General features: G+C 41.4%; 1 protein-coding gene and 1 long non-coding RNA gene across 2 annotated transcripts in view; both read right to left on the bottom strand.

Moving 5' to 3' along the window:
• The window catches only part of WWTR1 (WW domain containing transcription regulator 1), a 63,961-nt gene extending 46,697 nt beyond the window's left edge, over positions 1-17,264 (bottom strand). Inside the window, exon 1 of the mRNA XM_084529450.1 lies at positions 16,738-17,264. Within this exon, the coding sequence (XP_084385576.1) occupies positions 16,738-17,129 (392 nt within the window). The 5' untranslated portion in view covers positions 17,130-17,264. The remainder of the gene's footprint in view (positions 1-16,737) is intronic.
• On the bottom strand, positions 1,463-16,547 carry LOC311441392. Its single transcript, XR_014695921.1, has 2 exons — positions 16,027-16,547; positions 1,463-1,953 (listed from the first exon to the last, which is right to left on the bottom strand). It is a non-coding gene; the product is annotated as an uncharacterized lncRNA (long non-coding RNA).
• Positions 17,265-19,645: the final 2,381 nt, after the last annotated feature.

Below are 19,645 nucleotides of genomic sequence, written 5' to 3'. Positions count from 1 at the left end.
GTGACCCTAAGAACAATTTCAGTTAAGACATTTTTTCCTGTTCTTCCTTTTACAGTCACTAAGAAAAACAAACAGACAAACAAACAAACAAACAAAAAGTAGCCAAATGTATTTATTAGGAGAAAATTTGTGTTCTGCAGTCAAAAGCTTAAAAGCAATTTAGGAGCTTGGGATTAAGATGCTTGAGGCAGTTTAGCTGGCACTGGTCATGCAGGTTGTCAGCAGTTACAAACTACCAAATGTATTTGAATTATTTTGTGCAATGAATCTTCAAAGACTGTAAGCCAAGTGGCATCACTCCTTATTTGAACACAAATCTAAAGTTTCTTGCAGCATTACCACAAAGGTAGATCTCAGAGACTTCAGCTCATTGGATCAGATTAATTTCTGATGGTTTTGCACTTTGCAAGCACTCTTTAATTACAGTCAAGATGATCTTCCCACTGAGTATTTATCTGCAGAAGTAAAGACTGAATTTCATGCTTTCAATATATCAATTTCACTATAGCTTTTAGGCAGTTCACCTCGTATCTGTCAGAAGGTAAAACTATGACATTAACAGAAGTCTTTTAGCTTGACTTTTCTTAGGATGCATTCCTGTTACATTTCTAAGCTTCCATTCTCTGTCACGGGTATTAAACTAGAAGGCCTGATCTTTAAGTTTCATCAACACGTGTTACAGGGAGAACTTCCACCAGCACACACTGGACCAGGGAAGACTACTGCCCTCGGGATAAAGAACAGTAACAGAGCTACTAGAGTGGAGGACCAGGCTATGCATGGCAAGGTGAGTACAAGACAGGTAGTGGTGATACCCAAAAGTATCAATACCTCATCACTTACTAATTGCATATACTTATCAGCATCATCCTAATGCAGTGGCTACTGTAGAACATGATTTTTTATATTCCACTTTCAGCATGCAGTCATTCTGCTTTTTACGGGTGCAAAATGTTAGTGGGTATTTCCAGTAGGTAGGAAACCAGAATAGCAGATTGGCAGGTTTCTTTAATGCAAATCTGAGAAGAATTTGCCTTTAGGATTGAACTTTTCTAAAAAGTTCAAATAGCAAAAACAGCTATACAGTATGTCATTAGTAACATGATTATTAATATGCAGGCTTTTTTCAGTCTACTGAAATTAGTTGGAACATCTTACTCATTAATCATGTAATTCCATTTCAAAAAAATCTCAAACTCATACATGGCCAGAAAGAATCGTCAACACAAATTTCTACATTTTTCTCTTTTTCTCTTGCTTTGAAAAATACTTAGTTATAGCCAGAATCTGTACCTGTCATAGTGCAGCTGTAGTACTGAACATCACTGACAGGTACCATAGCTCACAAAGAAGCAAAGACTGGATGTTTTCAAACCACATCCTGCTGTATTGAAGCTGCTTTAATTTGAGGTTTTCATATGTGCAGATCTTTTTTGTTTGTTTTCAACAAGCTCATCTTAAATTGTTTTTCACGTGAGGTTCAGACAGCAGGAGGAAAACAGTAAAACTGTAATATCCCATCAGTGCCTGACAAATAACATTCTTTTTTTTTTTCTTAAAAAATTACATTGTGAGTAATAGCATGCATTTCTTTTTCAGTCTGTGTTCTTTACAGCTTCCTGTTTTTTCTAGGAAAATGAATCAGACATTTGTTTCTTCAAGATAAAAAAGACGACTGGAAATACAGTTCTTAATAGAGGCCATTCTGACAGAAAAAGGAAATGTTCATGAGACAATATCCTCAGCAAAAGACATCTGTTTAGAAAAGCATACCAGACAGTATCCCATAACTACTATGATAAATGCAAACATATGTCTATACCTACAAGAAAAGTAGCACAGAATGGTAACTGGCAGTGCTCCCGTGTCTTAATTACATCTTCATTTTATATGTAAGATTATGCTTCTTTCTCCAATAATTTTATTCACTGTTACAAGAAAGATCTGCGGTAACTGCTAAAAAATAGCATATCAAAACATCAAAATTTCATGAATGCTTTGGGAAGTTTTTGAGTCTAAATATATGGCACCAAACACCATAAGCAATTACAGTGCCCAAGTTTTGGCAATTGTCTGACAAGAAAATCAACACAGGTGGCTCCATATGATAATCTAATGTGTCTCTTAAATACAAGTTTCTTTTGTTTGTTTTTTTAAAAAAAGCAGACAATCAGACGTGAATAGCATTACTGCTTTTACCCTAGCACTGCCCCAGATCACACAAGAGCTGCTTTCTGGATGTGTATAGCTCATGAAACCACTTCTGGTGCCATAAACTGTTCATACATTTTCATGTTGCAACACTAAATATTTTTTCATGCTGCAACACTAAATATTCTGTGACACTTGTCACAGAAGCATTGAACTGCATCAAATTGGTTGCCAATGGAATGCTATAATAATTCTGCTTCTATGAAACAATTCACATGAAATGGTAAATCTAGCTGTTGATATATGTAAATGGTATTTAAGGAACCAAAGTTAGATCGTCCCTCTGTCTTCAGAGAATATCCTACCACAGGAAGAAAATACACCTAATAATACAAATCATCAAGTCACTGCAGATGACTGGTTAAAAAAACATTCCTCTAGTTCCTATATACATGTAGATTTGGGTGAGTATTAGCATGTACTAAGAGTTAGCCTCTCCTTTACAATTTATGGACTTGAAAAGAACTGCAAAGTTATTTGAGAAGCTGTCGTACACCGAATTATGGTATACAAGTAGAACATAAATTTGTAGGCTTCTATATCATAATGTAATATTCTCATTAGGTACAAAAGGAAAGAGACTGTGAAAAGTCAGGATATTATCTTCCTATCTGAAGTTTCTGCAATTATCTTAACAGGAAGAGCAGGCTTAAAAAAATAAGCAGTTTTTACAAAATATAAGAATATGTGTTATATGAAGGAGTTATCTCTAATAAAAGGGGACTGGACTAGATTCCAACTACATCCTATGTTTCTACAAAATGACCACAGTAAACCAGAATTTACATTAAATAGTTCCATAACATTTCTTTTAATTTTTGCAATATTTTGTCAATGAATGAGATTTCCCATTCCCAAGAACACAAGGTGTTTTTTTTTGTTGTTATTTTTGTTTGTTTGTTTTGGTTTGCTTGTTTTTGTTTTTGGTTGGTTGTTTTTATGTATTGTCATAAGCAAATGAGGTTGACAAAACACTCCTGTAATTTGCTTACATGAAAAAAGAAGTTTTCAAACTTCTGGTCTACACTTGATTTTTCGGGAAGCTACAAAGGCCCCAATTGCTTATTTGAGATTGGATGACACTTTCCATTACACTCAAGTCAGTTTTAATCTCTTCTTGTCTTAGCACTGCCTTCAGTGTCTAATACATGCAGAAGAAAAGCAGGAGAATGTGCAGCTGTACGTCATAACGCCTGATGATACTGTGCTGATTTTGAAGATGGAAAATTTACATACCTTTTTCATTTTCATTATTTCTGCTTTAAAAGCAGTTGTCTTTCCAGTCAGAGAAGCCTCAGTGAAGAAGCCCTTACAGTTCGGTAATTTTACCACACTTAAAAATTTGAATGGCAAAGACATGTATATGCTCACAGTTTGGATGACTAATCTTGGGGCAAGCAATTCAAGTTACTCAGACTAACGAGCTGCTGAAGCATTCTGCTTTTCATTAGCTTTCATTAAGATAATACAGCAACCTATGGATGAGAATTTAACATTTTCTTCACTCAAAAGCAGTCTGATGGTTGGCCCCATAACCTGCAGGTGCACCTCCAGGGTGAACCATGCTTCAAGCCAGTGGCCAGCCTTAAACCCCTCTACACACCTGTATCACCGACTCGAGATTCTGCTAACAGGGGTCCAGACTTTACGTACTTCTCAGCGCTAAAATGGTATTTGCTCTTGAACCTAGAGAGTAAAACTTCTACACATATTTTTATTCTTTTTCATTTTATTTTTATTCTTTCTTACTCTATCTCATGATCTTAAGAAGTCCAATATAATTGTTTCTGTTTAAAAGAAAAACCTGTAGAATGAATTAGAGTAAGTATTTCAATACTGTACCTCTAAATGGACTATTTACTTAATTATTAAATTCAGGAAAATTACCAAGCATTTATGAAGTCCCTTTTCAGTGGTCTAACACAACTACATTAATTAATTATAACTAGTTCCATGAAATCAGGTACTCTGCCTATCCTAAAAGAGCAATGCTGTTCTCACGAAGCGCAATACTCCAAAGGAGAAAATATACATTTGTTATGTGCATACTTGCTATGTTTATGTGTTCCACCTCTGAAAGAAATCCACTGAAAATATGACGAATATAACCCACAGAATTTTGAGGTGAGAACTACTACAGCATCCTAAGAGTTGTTTTTTTTCCTCACAATAAAATTGAACCTGGGGAGGAAAATATCCTACATTGTAATCATTGTTGAACAGAAATTATCTAACAGCATGATACAGCTGGGTGAGACAAATGGAGGCACTGGTGAACAAAAACAGATTATTCATAATGTCAACAGAGTTATTTAAATTAACTTTAAAAGCCAAGCACATCTGGTTAAAGGCCTAGCCAAGATGTCTCCATGCTATGCTGGGCTGGCTACGAAACACATCAGTACAAAGATCCTCTTACTTCAGCTTCTTGTAGGAAAAAATAATCATTATTTTGGGTACTTAAAATGGTAATTCCAAAAATAAATTCACCGAAATAAACCTCTGTCTCATATTAGCAAGTGTTAAGCACTTGCAGTATGAACTATAAGCTACAGAAGTCTTGGAGAATTTACCACCTCAAACCATGAACTACCCTCCGCAACTAAGAAAACGATCTAGTGATTAGAGAAGCCTTATTTGCATTAGATGAGGAATATTGGCAGTATCAGATAACGAACTGAAATAAAAGCTTGAACCAGTATGTGGAATATTAAAAAAAAGGTTAAAAAGTGCTTTTGTTGATCCTTCACAGCTAGTGGAGAAATATATTTTCACACAGTCTCTAAAATCATCACATCATTTACACACAGACTCCAAAGGCAAAGCGAAGCATAAAGTGCACTGTGAGTGCATCTCCCACACTAGAGCACATTGGCATTCTGTTAGGGAACTGACAGGCTGGAATACAAATACTCGAAGGGCATTCCTGACTTCCACGTCACACTTTCTCTGCTTTTGGAGGGGGAATCAAAGTCCAGTCACGGTCACTGGCAACCAGCTAGGAAGCCAACTGCTCAGAACGCAGAAGGGAATGCTGAGAGCTGGAGTCCACAGGGGAGTCACTCCACTAGGGCTCTCCATACACAATTCTGATTTGTGTGCTTTGAGCTACGGTCATCTAGTCCTTCTTGAGTAAGGACACAAGTCCATCGATTCAAAATGTAACGTTACAAGACTGTTTTCTCCTTGGGAAGAGTTGAGGGGGACCTCTTTCTGTTAGAAGGCATATTCTCACTGACTCACATGCTCCAAACAAAAACAGCAGCACACCAGCAGGGTCCTGACACACTGCACTGCCACCTGCAGCATGACACACTCTCTGTCCTGCGGTCCCTGCACGAGAGACACAGGGCTGTGTTGGGCAGTGCGGTGGGGGCTGCTGTGAGCCCCAGCCACGGCCCTGCAGGGCAGCCTGTCCCTGCACAATGCACTCTTAGCTCCATCCCACCTGGGCCACCAAGCGTGTTTTACATCATTCACTTCATGCCTTGGTAAAGCAGCAGGGTCTGGGTCCTCTCCTTCTGGACTCAATCTTGACAATGCATTGTTAAATTCCTACTCACAAGAGTAATCCAAGCCTCAATTATGGATCTGTAGGATCAAAATTCTCATTTCCAAGAATAGAAACTAGTACAACAATCACTTAGACAATTTCATTTCACAAAGCATCTTTTGCAAAAAGAGATGGTTTTGTACTGGCAAGTTACCTAATTCGGTATTTTGCAACACTTTTTTTTTTTTTTTAATTTTTTTAGATTGTAGGCATGATAAAGACACTTAAAATACCTATCAGAACAGCTAAGCTCCTGCCTTTTCAGTGCATCAACTTGTTTTTCTTCCATTGACTTATAAAATAAACGGTCATAAAAGAACAAGTCCAAAAGCACTTTTCATACAAGAAAGCTTTTTTTTTTATTTGAACTTTTTTTTATTTGAACTATTAATTCTAAAATAAAACATTTGTCCCATTATGTGTGGCTGAGTGTAACACTTAAAAAATGATCTGTTGCTTGATGTCTCAGACTTTGCAGAGAACTTCATTTTCCCTGTCCAGATGTAAATTAAAAGCAAGGGAAAAGGAACAATAACAAGCATTCCCAAGGCTGGAAAAAAGTACAGAATTTTGGCTGGGTGACCTTCAGCTGAGGCTCCACTGCAGCTGATCACATCCACAGTCCTTGTAGCAACTGTCTACAGAGGCCTTTACAAGGTTGTCATAACAACTTTGAAACAGCCCTTTTAAAGTTCTGTTTGGGGGCAGGAGGGGACCTAGAGCAAATCATAAATGAAAAAAATGTAAACAGAACATAATCAAAGTAAAAGTAAAATCAGTACCTCCAGAAATTTTCATAACCAGGAGATTTATTTAATTGGAAATGTGCATGTTTTTCCCCCTCTCTTTTAATGTGCTGATTGAAGATTTTTCTGTTTTCATATTTCATAAAAGACCTTCAGAAAGGTCTTTTTTTTTTTTTTTTTTTTTTAAACCCTGGGAAACTCAGATCACAGAAAATGATCTTTCCTAGCTTTCAGAAGATACTTTTGCAACATACAAACCTTCACTGACTACCCTCAGTGTTGAATCTTCAACAAAACCTTAATTTCTCCTAAACATATTTTTTTTAATGTTCCACTTTCAGTGAGTTGTAAATAATCTTAGTAGAAATCTCTTTTATTCAGCTTTACATTGTCTACTCTTTTGCAGTGGCATAGTGTCATTGATTTTCCACCACCATGAAGTCTTTCAGTGGCAGGCTAAATCAAAATGCCTATTACAAAACGTGAACGAAGAAGCAGAACCCTTGATCACCCTCGCTCCCTCCCCCACCAAAAAAAAAAAAAAAAGTGTTTTGTCTAAAAGTACAATTTAACACTTGGGTGACATCAAGGCTGAGATACAGTGATGGCAGCATCTGTGAAAAATCATCGCTTAACTGGGGAAATCTTCACTAAAGAACTAGCTGTCAGAAATGCCAGCTGTACCTGATGCAATATGAAGGGATGTCAAAGTCTTCAGCATCCTGATACCACTCCTGCTCACATGACTGCCCGCTCACTCTCAGGAGCTGCAGGTTGCACCTACATGCGTTTATTCAATGCATGAAAATCTGGTTCATGGTTTTCACAGTAACTTCACATCACATCAAATCCTCATTTTTGATTTATGCCTGTGCAATTGTCACATATATTTGAAAAAAAAAACAAAAAAAAAAACACCTCACCTCTCAAGACAAAAACCATTACAGTTCTGTTTGAATACATACAGTAGAATGAGTAAAATGTCAGAAGTGATTATGAAAATGTAGTGCCAAAAACAAATATGAAATTTAAAAAAAAAAAAACACTTTTGTGAAGAACTCCCACGCTAAATCCTGCTCTTGTAAGCTCAGAAATGTTGACCTTTTACTACACTCCCCACAAAGCTGTACAGTGATGACCACACAGTGCAGGCTGCAGTCATTTACTTATGCAAAGTCTGCTTTTGTGTGGTTCCCTAAATATCCAACCTACGTGAACCATGGCTCCGGCCAGAGGCTGAAGAGAAATGAATCCACACAATGTACCTACTGGAGTGGCTCTAAAATCACACAGAACAAATGCTGAGATTAGAGAGGCTACTTTTGTCCAAACTGTCCAACTAAGAAGACAATCCAAAGCCTTTCTAAGCGGTAATTACGTTTACTCCTGAAACCCTCGAAAATACCGTACTTTGAGAAAATTCTGAAGACAACATTCGCATTTGCACCTTGACATATGCAAAAGTCTGCTTAGGCAAAACAGTTACACATAATGGATTTTCTTTCTTTGTTTCCTTCTTTTTTTCCTTCTCTCTTTCTCTCTTTTCACAAAAGGAGGCTCCAAAACCACTAAACCAAAAACAAATTGCTTTTTAGGCAAAGTGACCTTTGAAAATACGGTCTATAGATCTAACACACTGTAGTCAGTGAAGCTGCCTTCTTCATAGGTCTGTAAATTCTGTTCTACGGAAGCTTTCAGGTATAGACTGTAGTTTGCACAAACTATTCATTTGACAGAAGACTGTTGCTTCACTCTGTGACACACCATTGCTCATCAACCAATTGCTGAAAAATAGTTTATGTAGAGCATTTAATAAAAATGACAGCAATTGAGAGACCAGGAAAGTTGAACACAGATGGGGAAAAAAAGGATTACTTGTAGTGTAGGGCAAAAACTCAAGACAATCAATGGAAGCATCCTTCTACGCATAAACCTGAAGGGCAGACAGCATATTGAGCCCAAAAGGGACTAGGGACAGATTGGTACCCGATGAAAAGAAAGGAGCATTCTGGCCAAGAAAGTAGTGAGGTACCCACAAATGGAACACTGGGTCTGGGCAGACAAAGAACTCCCCACTGCCGGCATGCTATGCCCAGACTTCAGCCCTGCTCCTTCTACACGAGGCAGCAGCTGCCGAAGCACAAGCCACCAGCCACCAGAAAGCGCAGGACAGCCAGCTCCTTCCTCTTCACCTCCCTTTCCATCACTGTGCTTTAGGCACTATAGGCTTTACTTCAGTTTTAATGTGTCATGTTCTGCTCAGCTCTCTAAGCAGGCATTGCTCTGTCCCTGCCCAGCAGTTTCAGTCACACCCACCTTGGAAATGGCCAAAGGTAGGGAAGAGGGGACGCTGTGGTGCCGTGCAGCACTCTTGCATCCCACGTAACATGAGTTCACACAGCAGCCGCAGGAATTAACTCTGGGTCTGGGCTTTGACTTAACCAAATGCAACAAAATCCCCCAGAACAAACAAAAACCTGACCCCCTATCACTCCCCCTCTCTCTGAAATGAGGGGGGAAATGCCACAAGACTGTATGCTGAAATTCAGCCCACATGACGTTTCCTTTGGATCTAATTGCTTCCACACAATTTGCATCTGCTAGTCACGCTAGGTCCCAGAGCACAAAATATTCTCTGTTACAAAGGAGCTCTTGTCCTCCTCCCACCTCCATAATAAGAGCAAAGAACATGTGGCTAAAACCAAGCAGAGCAAGTGAAATAAACAGGTTTCTACCTTCATCCAGAGCACCCAAGCCATAGACAAGCCCAGGCCATACTGCTGACTCCCCCAGGATGTGAGGGAGCAAGCAGTGTGGGCTGGTGAGGACGGGCTGTGTACAGCAGGCAGGCAGAGAAGCAGCTGGCTCTGCATGCTGACCTCTATGCAGACTGTGCAGTGAAGATGGCTAGGGCAGGGCAGGTTGTCTTCTAGATGCCGCCTACAGCAGCTCACAAACAGCACGAAAGCAAAACAACTGGCTGTTCCTATGTGGAGCAGTCCAAACCATTCATAAAGCCAATTCCCTTGCATATGTTTCCAGAAAACATCTACAGGGGAAGAATGTTCTCACGATAGCATTAACACCTGATTCTACACCAAGATTCATTCCATACACCACAATTCTATCACATCTTTCTAAAGTACACTAATTGACATTCTTTTCTGATGATTTATGCTTAAAGCAATCGTATTTTAATCTTATATTATGAAATAAATGTGTGATTGTTTGGATCTGATGCTGAGCTTTGGGTTTAAAACTAAGACTAATGGGTGGATTTAAGACACATTTCACTAAACCACTGCACTTCTCTGCATGCACAATAATTGTTCACTGATTAGCTTAAAAGTGTACATCAGTCCAATACAATCAATTTTACATCAAAACAACAGTGTCTATAGAAGGGTTTTCATTGATTTCCTAAATTACTTAGGAGTATGTCTATTTAAATTTAATACAACTTTCGTGTCTGGACAACCCTTCACACAAGTTTCTTATATATTTCTTCAAAGGAACCCTTCTTGGCAACACTTCTAAAGTCAACACAGTCCTGCATTAAGCTTTCTTTGCTGACACTTTACAGCTGACTAAGTGAAAATGTAGATCATATCCTAATGCAGAAAACCCAGGAACCTTGCAAGAGGAACACATCCCCAAATCAGTTTTATTCTAGATCCGCTTCCACCCTCAGACTTTATTAAGCTCAACATTTTAAGCAGCATATTAACCAGCAATTTTTATTAAGCACTGCAGCTGATGTGTTTTTAGATTTTGAGAAAACAGCCTATTGATCATAAAAAGACACTATCTTGGATTAGAAAATTAATAATTATCAACTGTCATTGAAAACTGAACTGCAGCCATTCCTACTGTTTGGATGGTATTCCTACCATCCCCAAATTCAGAGGGAAAAGGTGACTTACAGATCCTTAGTGTTTTTGTTTTTTAATTTTATTTATTTTTTCAAGAGGGGCTATAATGTCAACAGATAAATTAGGTTATTTTTTCACTTCAACAGTATTTTATAAATTTATATCAAAAGAAGTTATTTATCCATGTCAAAATTTCCTCCAGTGATTCAGTCTGATTTTAAACAATCTATTCCAACCTTTTGTAACTATCAATGGAGAGAGACACTTTAATTTCCACAAAGTTAAGTCAACATATGAATAACTGTTTTCTAACCTCACTGTAAATTGAAAGCATAAGCCTGGCAGATTTTCTTGTATTCAAAAGAGACACTTTCAAACAGACCATTACAATGAGTGTCAGTAAACACAATCCATTGCTTCAGCTGCAGCAGATCTGCAACAATCAGCCTGCAATGCGATACCTTATAACTGTTCTTTTGACTATCTTCAGTTAAGATCTAAAATAGACATGTATCAGTCAGCAGGATGTGACCCAACTCTGAAAAGAACCATCCAAAGATCCTAGAAATAATTTTTCACATTTCACTGGGTTTCTGCTACAAGTCCATTGTTGTTATAACTAAAGCTGCATGCTTGACACACTTATGTACCTTTGCATATAATGACTACAAATGCAGTCACAGCCTAAAAAGAGTATTTGATCCAAAACGAAAAATTTGAATTCATAAGCCAAAATGTGGTCCATTTTTACGTTGTGTTTTTTTATAATTATTTTTAATATGCATATTAAATTACAAAACTGTTAATCTACTAAACCACCGGTGTTTCCCCACTTAGTTTGAATGCACAAAGTTTTAAAAGTAATGCGAAAATACTATTTGTTGCCTCCTGCCAGCAAATGAATGCTTAAACTCGTTCTTGACTTTTGAAGTTAAAAATACCATTAAAGTTAAAAATACCAAATTGGTTAAATAATGATCATAGTCCAGTAATTATTAAAATGTTAGCTAAAGAAAAATACAAAGATCAGATATTCTAACATGCATGGCTCAGATATGATGTCCTGCAACCAGCTTTTTAATTAGAAGTTTCACCACAGGATCACATCTCCTATGATAAGAGCCTGAAACTTCCTGTTAAATGGCAGGGCCTTCAGTTCACCGCATCCAGTAGAAGGTCAGTGAAAAGGAAAAACTCATCACTTCATAAGCGCCGTTGTGCTGAGAATGATGGTATGGTCTGAATTTTGAGTTGCATCAATTTTACGACAGACATGATTTTATCTCCTTCCCAAAGTAGCGATACACAAGTCCCGAATATAGTCAAAACTTTTTCATACACCAAATGTGACTTTTGGCTTGATCACCAGAAAAAAAAAAAAGGCTATGCTCCACTTCCAAAAAATAGGCTAGCAAGTGTACTCACTTAAGGGAAACTGGACTTTAAAGATTATGAAAAATGCAAATTTTAACTAATGAAACAGTTCAGCCATTTTACTTTAAGAGAAGCATCTAAGAAGAAAAAACTACAACTGTCTCACTTCCAACAGCAAAAATTATCCAAGCTTGCACTTTGTTCATAAAGTAACAAAACCAAGTTGATTTAATTTATTGTCTATGCATTTGTTACACCGTTTTAATTAACCTTTATTTCCGAGTATTTTTGCTTCCATATGCTCCTTTGATAAAAACACAAATATATTACATTATTACAAACTTTTTTAATGTGGAATCTATTGCAGGTCTAATATAGCACCAACTATGGAAATGCATCTATTAAAACTTCCAAGTCAAAAAAAAAAAGAAAAAAAAGAAAAAAAATGTCATGTCAGTAATGTTCCATGATGTACTTAGGAGATAGTCATACAGAACTTTTCTTAGAAAGTGTATATGCTCTGTTTAAATACATTTATATATATATATTCATATACACTCCAAATACAGTAATTAAATCTTATATAAAAAGTCAAGACATACATGAAATATGATTGCACTCCATACAAATATATTAAATTGAGAAACTTAAAGCTGTGATGGCTGAAATGCAAGTTCTGACTGGAATCATAGGTATGCAATTCTAATGAAGCAGAACAGCCTGAAAAGTAACAGCTCGGATATGGTCTGGTGTCTGTGGCTTTTATTAGTTTGTCCCAGTAATGACTTTCAGTATCAGCAGTCCATTAATAAAACTTATTAAATATTCTTGTGATTACCAATTCTGCTTTTCTACTGTACTTTAAAAAAAAAATAGATGCCTAATTTTTGGAGCATATTCAAATTTAGTTATATGCCTACCTTATAAGAAACTTAGAAATATTTAGCAGTGAAATAAGACAGTTATTCCTTAACAATGTATAAGGTGAATTTCTGAAATCCTTCTGTCTTCCGTCAGGCACAAATCCTATCAAGGACGATGAACTAATGAGCAAATTTCTGTTTTGAAAGACAGCTTTCAAATTCCATTGGTTTTCTTGCTTGCATACAGTACCAGAGATTACTAAATCAAATATACTAATTAATTTATGATTCTGAAAATATTTTTAGTATTTTTAATATTTTTGTACTTCCTGTATTTCAAATGTTCATTCGCAGGAATTGAATCACCTAATTGCATATGCCTGAAGAGTTTTGATGTTCATCCTCCCTCCTACCTGGCGGCACTAGAACTTCTCTAGACAAAGCCCAAGCCCTCCCGCTTTGCCAAGAGCGAGGTCTAGCCCTATCTCAAAACTGAGAGGCCAAAATTGTTCCATACATCGTGCTGGCCCTGTATAAGAAGGGAGCCAATTCTCAGCTGCACAAAAGTTAAGGAAGTTCTCTGGATTTGTAACAACATTATTAAAACAGAATTTGAACCACGGACTCCAGTTAAAGGAGCAATCAGATAGCACTTTAATGTTGTCAATCACAGCTCATGAATTTGGTACATCCCAAAACTCAGTACTCCCTAAGAATCTTTGAAATGAGGCAGAAAGTTGAGCTATAGTTGAATATCCATTAAACAAACTCGTATTTTGTTTATGTGGTGTTTTGGATTATCCATTAAACAAAACTCATGTTTTGTTTTGTGGTCAGAGGTTGGACTCGATGATCTTGAGGTCTCTTCCAACCTAGAAATTCTGTTATTCTGTGTGATTTTATCACAGCTTTCCTGTCTGTTAAGAACTTTTAAAAGTCAGTAAATATATGCATCAATACCATACAGACGTCATTAGTAGCAATGCATCTCAAAACTGTCTTGTGCAGTATAACTTATTTTTAACAAAGGAATACTGGTGAGAAGAGCAGCGTGGGCAGCAGATGTAAGGAAACCACCAAGACCCCACCTGAGCAACCACTAGGTACAGGGGAAAAACACTGCCCAAAGCATGCATGAAAAGCTTTAAAAGCTCTGTTCTTTTGCAAACACCTCTCTCCAACACACAACTCCAAGAACAGCAAGGATGCGTGGCTTCTTGGTTGGCACTGTTTTTCTACCAAGACCAAAGGAAACTATACTGATGTGAGCCCCACCTTCCGGGGTCTGCCTCCTGCCCATTAGTAGTTGGTCATAAATGTGGACCAATACTGTAAGTGTCATATGAATAGATGAAGGTGTCAAATTTTTCATCACTTCTCAACTCAGCAGGGTAATGGTCTTGTGCACTGTCCTTCCCGTCTCCCACCTGTACTGTATGACCAGGCTCCCATGGTGGAGAAGTTCCTCTGCCCCACAGCACCTAGCAAATCAATGTGAAAACGATCGCGACCCTGCAGAACTACCATGAACTGCTCTCATGGAAGGACTGCATTTGGAAACCAGCTGGGCACTTCAACTATTTTTTTTTTAGGGGGGGAGGGAGGAAGTATTTCCATAGCATTTATATTAATTTTTGTCTCAATGTCCTGCTGAACCTGTTCAGTAATATAAAATTGACTGTGCATCAAATCAAGCTTTTCCACCAACAGAAACTAGCAGGAAAAACTTTGAACAGGTCAAGCAAATCAAACACTGAAAGTGACTAGCCTTCTTCCCCCTTGAAGAGAATTTCATTGGCAAATATGTCCTGGAATGGCAAATGTTCACTGTAACATTTGAAGAAAAACAACACTGTATTAAAGATAACAGCCGCAACAAGTTTCACAAATCTGTTCAGTGCAAACACCATACTCCCTGTATTCTGTTTACCTTCTGGAATGAAATCACACCCTGATCAAGAAGCACTGTACACACACTGAGAAAACATTAAAACGTAAGTCTTCGCATTTGAAATATGAGGTTGCAGCACCTAAAAACAAATCGGTAGAAAGTAATACTTGAAAAATTCTTTTCAGTGAATATGTGTACACAGCTCAGCATGTGGATCGATACGCAACTGATATTCCCACTTACCAACATAAGAGCTACACAAGGCAGTTTGCCTGTCTTTCCAGAAATCTTTTTTTATCAGAAATAAATCACACTTAAATTTTTTTTTTCCCATGCATGCACACGGAGAAAAATGCTTTAGATAACATTGCTGTAAGCGAGTGTGTGTTTATTAGTTTGTTTTCCATCCCCCACTTCTGTGGCTTGGTATTTAATTACAGGGTGGAGTGGTCCCCAGGCTACTTATGTTTCTTCCAGCCACAGCCAGAAAACTTCTGCAGGAACAGACATGCATGAGTGTGATCACGACAAGTCCCGGCTGGTTCCTGGTCAACAGCGCTAACCATGGCTCACCACTGACTGAGAGGACCACTGCTGCTTTCTTCTAGTAGCTCTTGGAAACATGAGCTACACGTTCAAGTAAGAGAAACTGCTTGCTAAACTTCAGCAGACCTTAAAGGCTTTAACAGGACCTAGTCTGGCTATGTGCTCTTCATTTCCTTCTCAATTTTTTTTTTTTTGCTAATGACTATTGAACAAATCTTTATCAGTATGCTGGAAATAAAAAACTTTTTTTTTTTTTTTTTCAACAGACAGCACCTCAATATAGGTATGCTTGGTTTGACCAGATAGGATTTTCAAACTCATTGTCTGATGTGAACTCTACATAATATTGCACAGTTTTAAATGATGCTTTCCATTAACAATCTTAAATTTCTGCAGAAAATGCTATTTTCAGCTGAAAGACATCACATAGCTTGCAAAACACTGCAACTCAAACATGACCGTTTCATTGGTAAGTATTACCACAAAATGCACCAAGTAATAAAGAAATACATTATTCCAATTAATTTTTAAAGAAATGAGAAAAGTTCTGTTGGGTCAATGAAACTGGGGAAACTATATAGAATAAGGTAACAAACGACACACACTATTAAACATTATTTTATATTAAAAAGGATATTGTTAATCAGAGTATTGCTGTTTTTCCCAAATCCTGTCAACATCAAAGATGCTTTGGGTTTTTATCCATAGCTATTTTAACAAGGGACTTGCATTTTTTGGCCTAAGCAACAAGAATTCCGCAGTTTGGAAAACACCATCTCTGTGCCAGAAATGCGTAGCGGGTGAAGGTGAAACCATGTGAGCGCATTTCGATATTAGGCAAAAGCTGAATGGCAGATGAAGATTATGTGATCTGATCTTCAGTCAGAGTTTGAAAACGCTTGCTGGTCAAGCCCTAGGAAGAATTTATGTAACATATTAGTTTGTGAGCAGTCTGTCGCGGTGCTCCTACCAGCAAGCCTCCTCTTCTCTGTCGTGCTCTACTGAGAAAAGCGCGCCCGAAGTACGGAGCAGCAACGTCTCCTTTACGTGATACCCCAGCTCAACGAAAGACCGGTAAATCCAGACCCTGGGGAGCGTGCTCCCGGTGCTACACACCGCACACACCAGCGTACGGAACGGCGGCACGGGAAGGAACGCGTTTTCGCGCTGTGAGGGCAGCTCGGGGTGCGAGAGGCAAAGACCCAGCCTCTGTACGGAGCAACTCGAGGTCTGGGCTCCTCGCGGGTTCCACGGCCCCCGGCCCCGCACTCCCCCGTTTTTGCGACCAACTTGCGCCCAGCCCTCGCGGGGCCGCCACGCGCTGCCCACGTGCCGGCTGTCGCGCCCGGCCCGAGGGAGCTCCGCGGCCCCGGCCCCGGCCCCGGCCGCTCGGCTGCCGCCGGGTCAGCGGCGCCCTCTCGTCCGCACCGGCGCCGGGGCCGGGCGCCTTGCCCCCGCCGCGGTCGCAACCCGTCTCCGGGCCTACGGAGCCGCTTCCCACCCAGCTCCCGACGTCGCCGGCGGGACGCTCAGCCGGGGCCGTTCGGCCGCCCCGCCGCGCCCCGCCCGCACGGAGGCCCCCCCCCCACCCCTCCGCAGCGGGACCCGGCCCGGCCCCGGCGCCCCCCCGCCCGCCCGCTCCGCCCCGGGGCGGCGGCGGCTCGGCGCCGCGGGCACTCACTTGAGAAAGTACCGCTGTCCCGTGTGCGTGAGAGCCATCTCCCAGCCGGGCGGCAGCGGCAGCTCGTCCGTCACGTCGTAGGAGCGCTGGCGGAGGTGCCCGTGCTGCGGCGCGGCGGCCGAGCCCACGAGAGAGGCGGGCGAGGAGTGGGAGCGGACGTGCTGCGCGGCGGCGGGCCGCGGCGGAGGGCCGCCCGAGTCCGTGCTCGACTGCCGCGAGTGCGAGCCCGAGTCGGGCTCCTTGAAGAAGGACTCGGGCAGGATCTTCTTCCTCCAGGAGCTGGGCTTGGGGTTCATGACGGCGTTGAACAGCGCCTCGAGCTCCGTGTCCAGGTCCTGCGTGACGTGGATCACCTGCTGCCCCGGCGGCGGGGCCGCGGGAGCGGGGTTCATTTTCCGCCCGTCCGCCCCGACGGCGAGCGCGGACGCCTCGGCGCGCGGGCGGTCGCCGGGGCCGGCCCCGCCGCAGGCCGCCGCCGAGGACGCGCCGTGCCCTTCGGAGCCGGCCGAGCTGCTCCCCGGCAGCTGCGCCGCGGACAATGCCTCCGCGTCCCGGACGGCGGCGGAGTCCCGGGCGGCCGACGGAGGGGCGGGCGGGTCAGCCCCCGGGCGGCGCGCCGCCCTCCCCCGCGCCGGGCCGGGCCGGGCCACGCCGGGCTGCGGCGGGGCGAGGGCCGCGCCGGCCCCCTCCGCCCGCCCCCCGGCGGCCCGGCCCTCGTCCCGCCCCGCCCCGCCTGCGGTTATGCAACGGCCTCGGAAACTTCGGGTCCGCGGGGTGGCCGCGGGCGGCTTCGCGGCGTGGCGGCGCAAGGCCCGAGGGGCATTCCACACAGCCGGGCTCTGTCAGCGCCACCGCTCCCGCTCCGCTCCGCTCCGCTGCGGCCGCCGCCTCCCCCGTCCCGCCGAAGTTCGCGGAGGCCCTCAGGAAGGCGGCGCCAGGCGGGACCCCGCTGGGCCGCAACCCCGCTGCCCGCCGGCCTGGCCCCGACCCACGGCCGCCGCGGAGGGCCCGCGGGAGCGCCTGCCCCAGGCCCCGGCCCAGGCCCCCGCACCCTGCCGTCGTGCCACAGGGCGAAAAGCGTCGCCTTCGTGCTCAGGGATCCGTCGGGCGTGTTGTCACCTTAAGGCCACCGAGAGAACTCCTGTCAACCTCGTTAGCTTTGTTTTTAACCCATCGTTCAGGAAACTCACGGGCAGTATTATGTGAGCAAGACGATGCTTAACTAAGCTTGCTCATAATAGCAAGCATAATAAGCAAATCGTAGCATAATTTACAGAATCACAGAATTTCCTAGGTTGGAAGAGACCTCAAGGTCATCGAGTCCAACCTCCAACCTAACGCTAACAGCCCTACACTAAACCATATCCCTAAGCTCTACATCTAAACGTCTTTTGAAGACTTCCAGGGATTTAGTGATCACCTGCCAATGGGGGCACATAACGGGAGGGGGAAAAGGGAGCAAACGTTCGTCCTGACATGTACTACAACTACTTTGTAAATGAGAAAAGGTTTAACCCTTTGCTGACAGGTATGAATCTAGCAGAGTTGTCTCATGAATCTTCCCAACTCTATCCATTGGTGATACTGCAAATGCAACTGTGATTCTGTTTGGATCTGTTCTGACTACCTGCTCACTGTCCAGTAAGTCCAAGCTAGAAGCCAAAGCTGTGATCAGTAATTCAGTAGCTGCATCTGTAAGGAATAATGTCACACACTTTACAACTTCAGTGCATATTTTTACAATAGGAAGCATACAGCGTCTTTATGACTGCACATATAGAGATATCGCACATTGGCTGTACTTACATAGAACATTTTTCAGTAATGCATGTCTTCATTCATTTTGTTTCAGTAGTTTGGACAGAAACCAGGCTGTGCTGGTTAGTAAGAACTAAGAACACATCCTCCTCAGTAATCAGAATCTATATTAGAAAAGTTTCAGTTAGGTCCTTTTTTTTTTTTTCTTTTTCTCCTTTTTCTCTCTCTTTTTTTTTTCTTTTTTTTCTTTTTTTTTTTCTGAACTGATCTTGTGTTTGTTTCTATACTTAAGAAGTATCAACTGTTCTGAAATTCACTTGGCTTCTCCAGCTTAGAACCTGTACACAGCTCTTGACTGTTCTTTGTCCCTTGATCAGTGTTACACTGAATATTGGAAATGTAGATTTTGAGATTCAGAGTGTAAGCCTGTACATAAACTTGGGATTAGGAACGTATCTTGCTTGTGTGTTTCATCATTTCCTTGCTTCAACAAATATTCTGTCACTTATTTATTTTTTCTTACACTTCCTGTTCATGTTTCCATTGACTGGGCAGATCTCCTCCTTGTATTTTTTGCCACATCTGCTATATTTCTGGTCAGGAAATCCAGTACTCCTGAGACTTGTTTATGCTTCCCTTCCCTGAGAATTTTCCATGCTATCTTGTGTACCATTCTTCTAGTGTTTCCTTACTGGGCCACTTGCTAGCATTTTACTTGCTCGGACAGCTGTGCTAATTACACCACCTGCTCCAGGATTATGCAGATATTCCATATGATATTTTTTTCTGCAATTTCCTTGTTTAAAACCCTTGGATATTAGATGATTGCCTATGTGCATATGCAGTCTGTTGTACAGATAATGATCTGAGCATGAGTGCTTTTTCATACAGCTTTTACAAGGGCTTTTATGCTTCCTCCAGGCCTCTGTATCCTTGAGTAAAGACACACCCATCTGCCTATTACATTCCTTTCCAAATGACATGTCTGTTCAAGGCAATGCTCTGACAATCTCGTTCATGGTGAGATCTCATCTACATTAACTAGACCACTTCCATGAGACAGGATTGCATCTCAACAGTAAATATATGCCCATCTGTTTTAAATGTAAGAGGTATTTATTACAGCTAGAAAATTCTTCAGACAGGTACT

The sequence above is a fragment of the Aythya ferina genome (genome assembly GCF_964211825.1).
Source record: "Aythya ferina genome assembly, chromosome: 9".
NCBI classification, from domain to species: Eukaryota; Metazoa; Chordata; class Aves; order Anseriformes; family Anatidae; genus Aythya; species Aythya ferina.
Note: the sequence above shows the minus strand (reverse complement) of the source record. Positions and strands in the feature narration are given on the sequence as shown.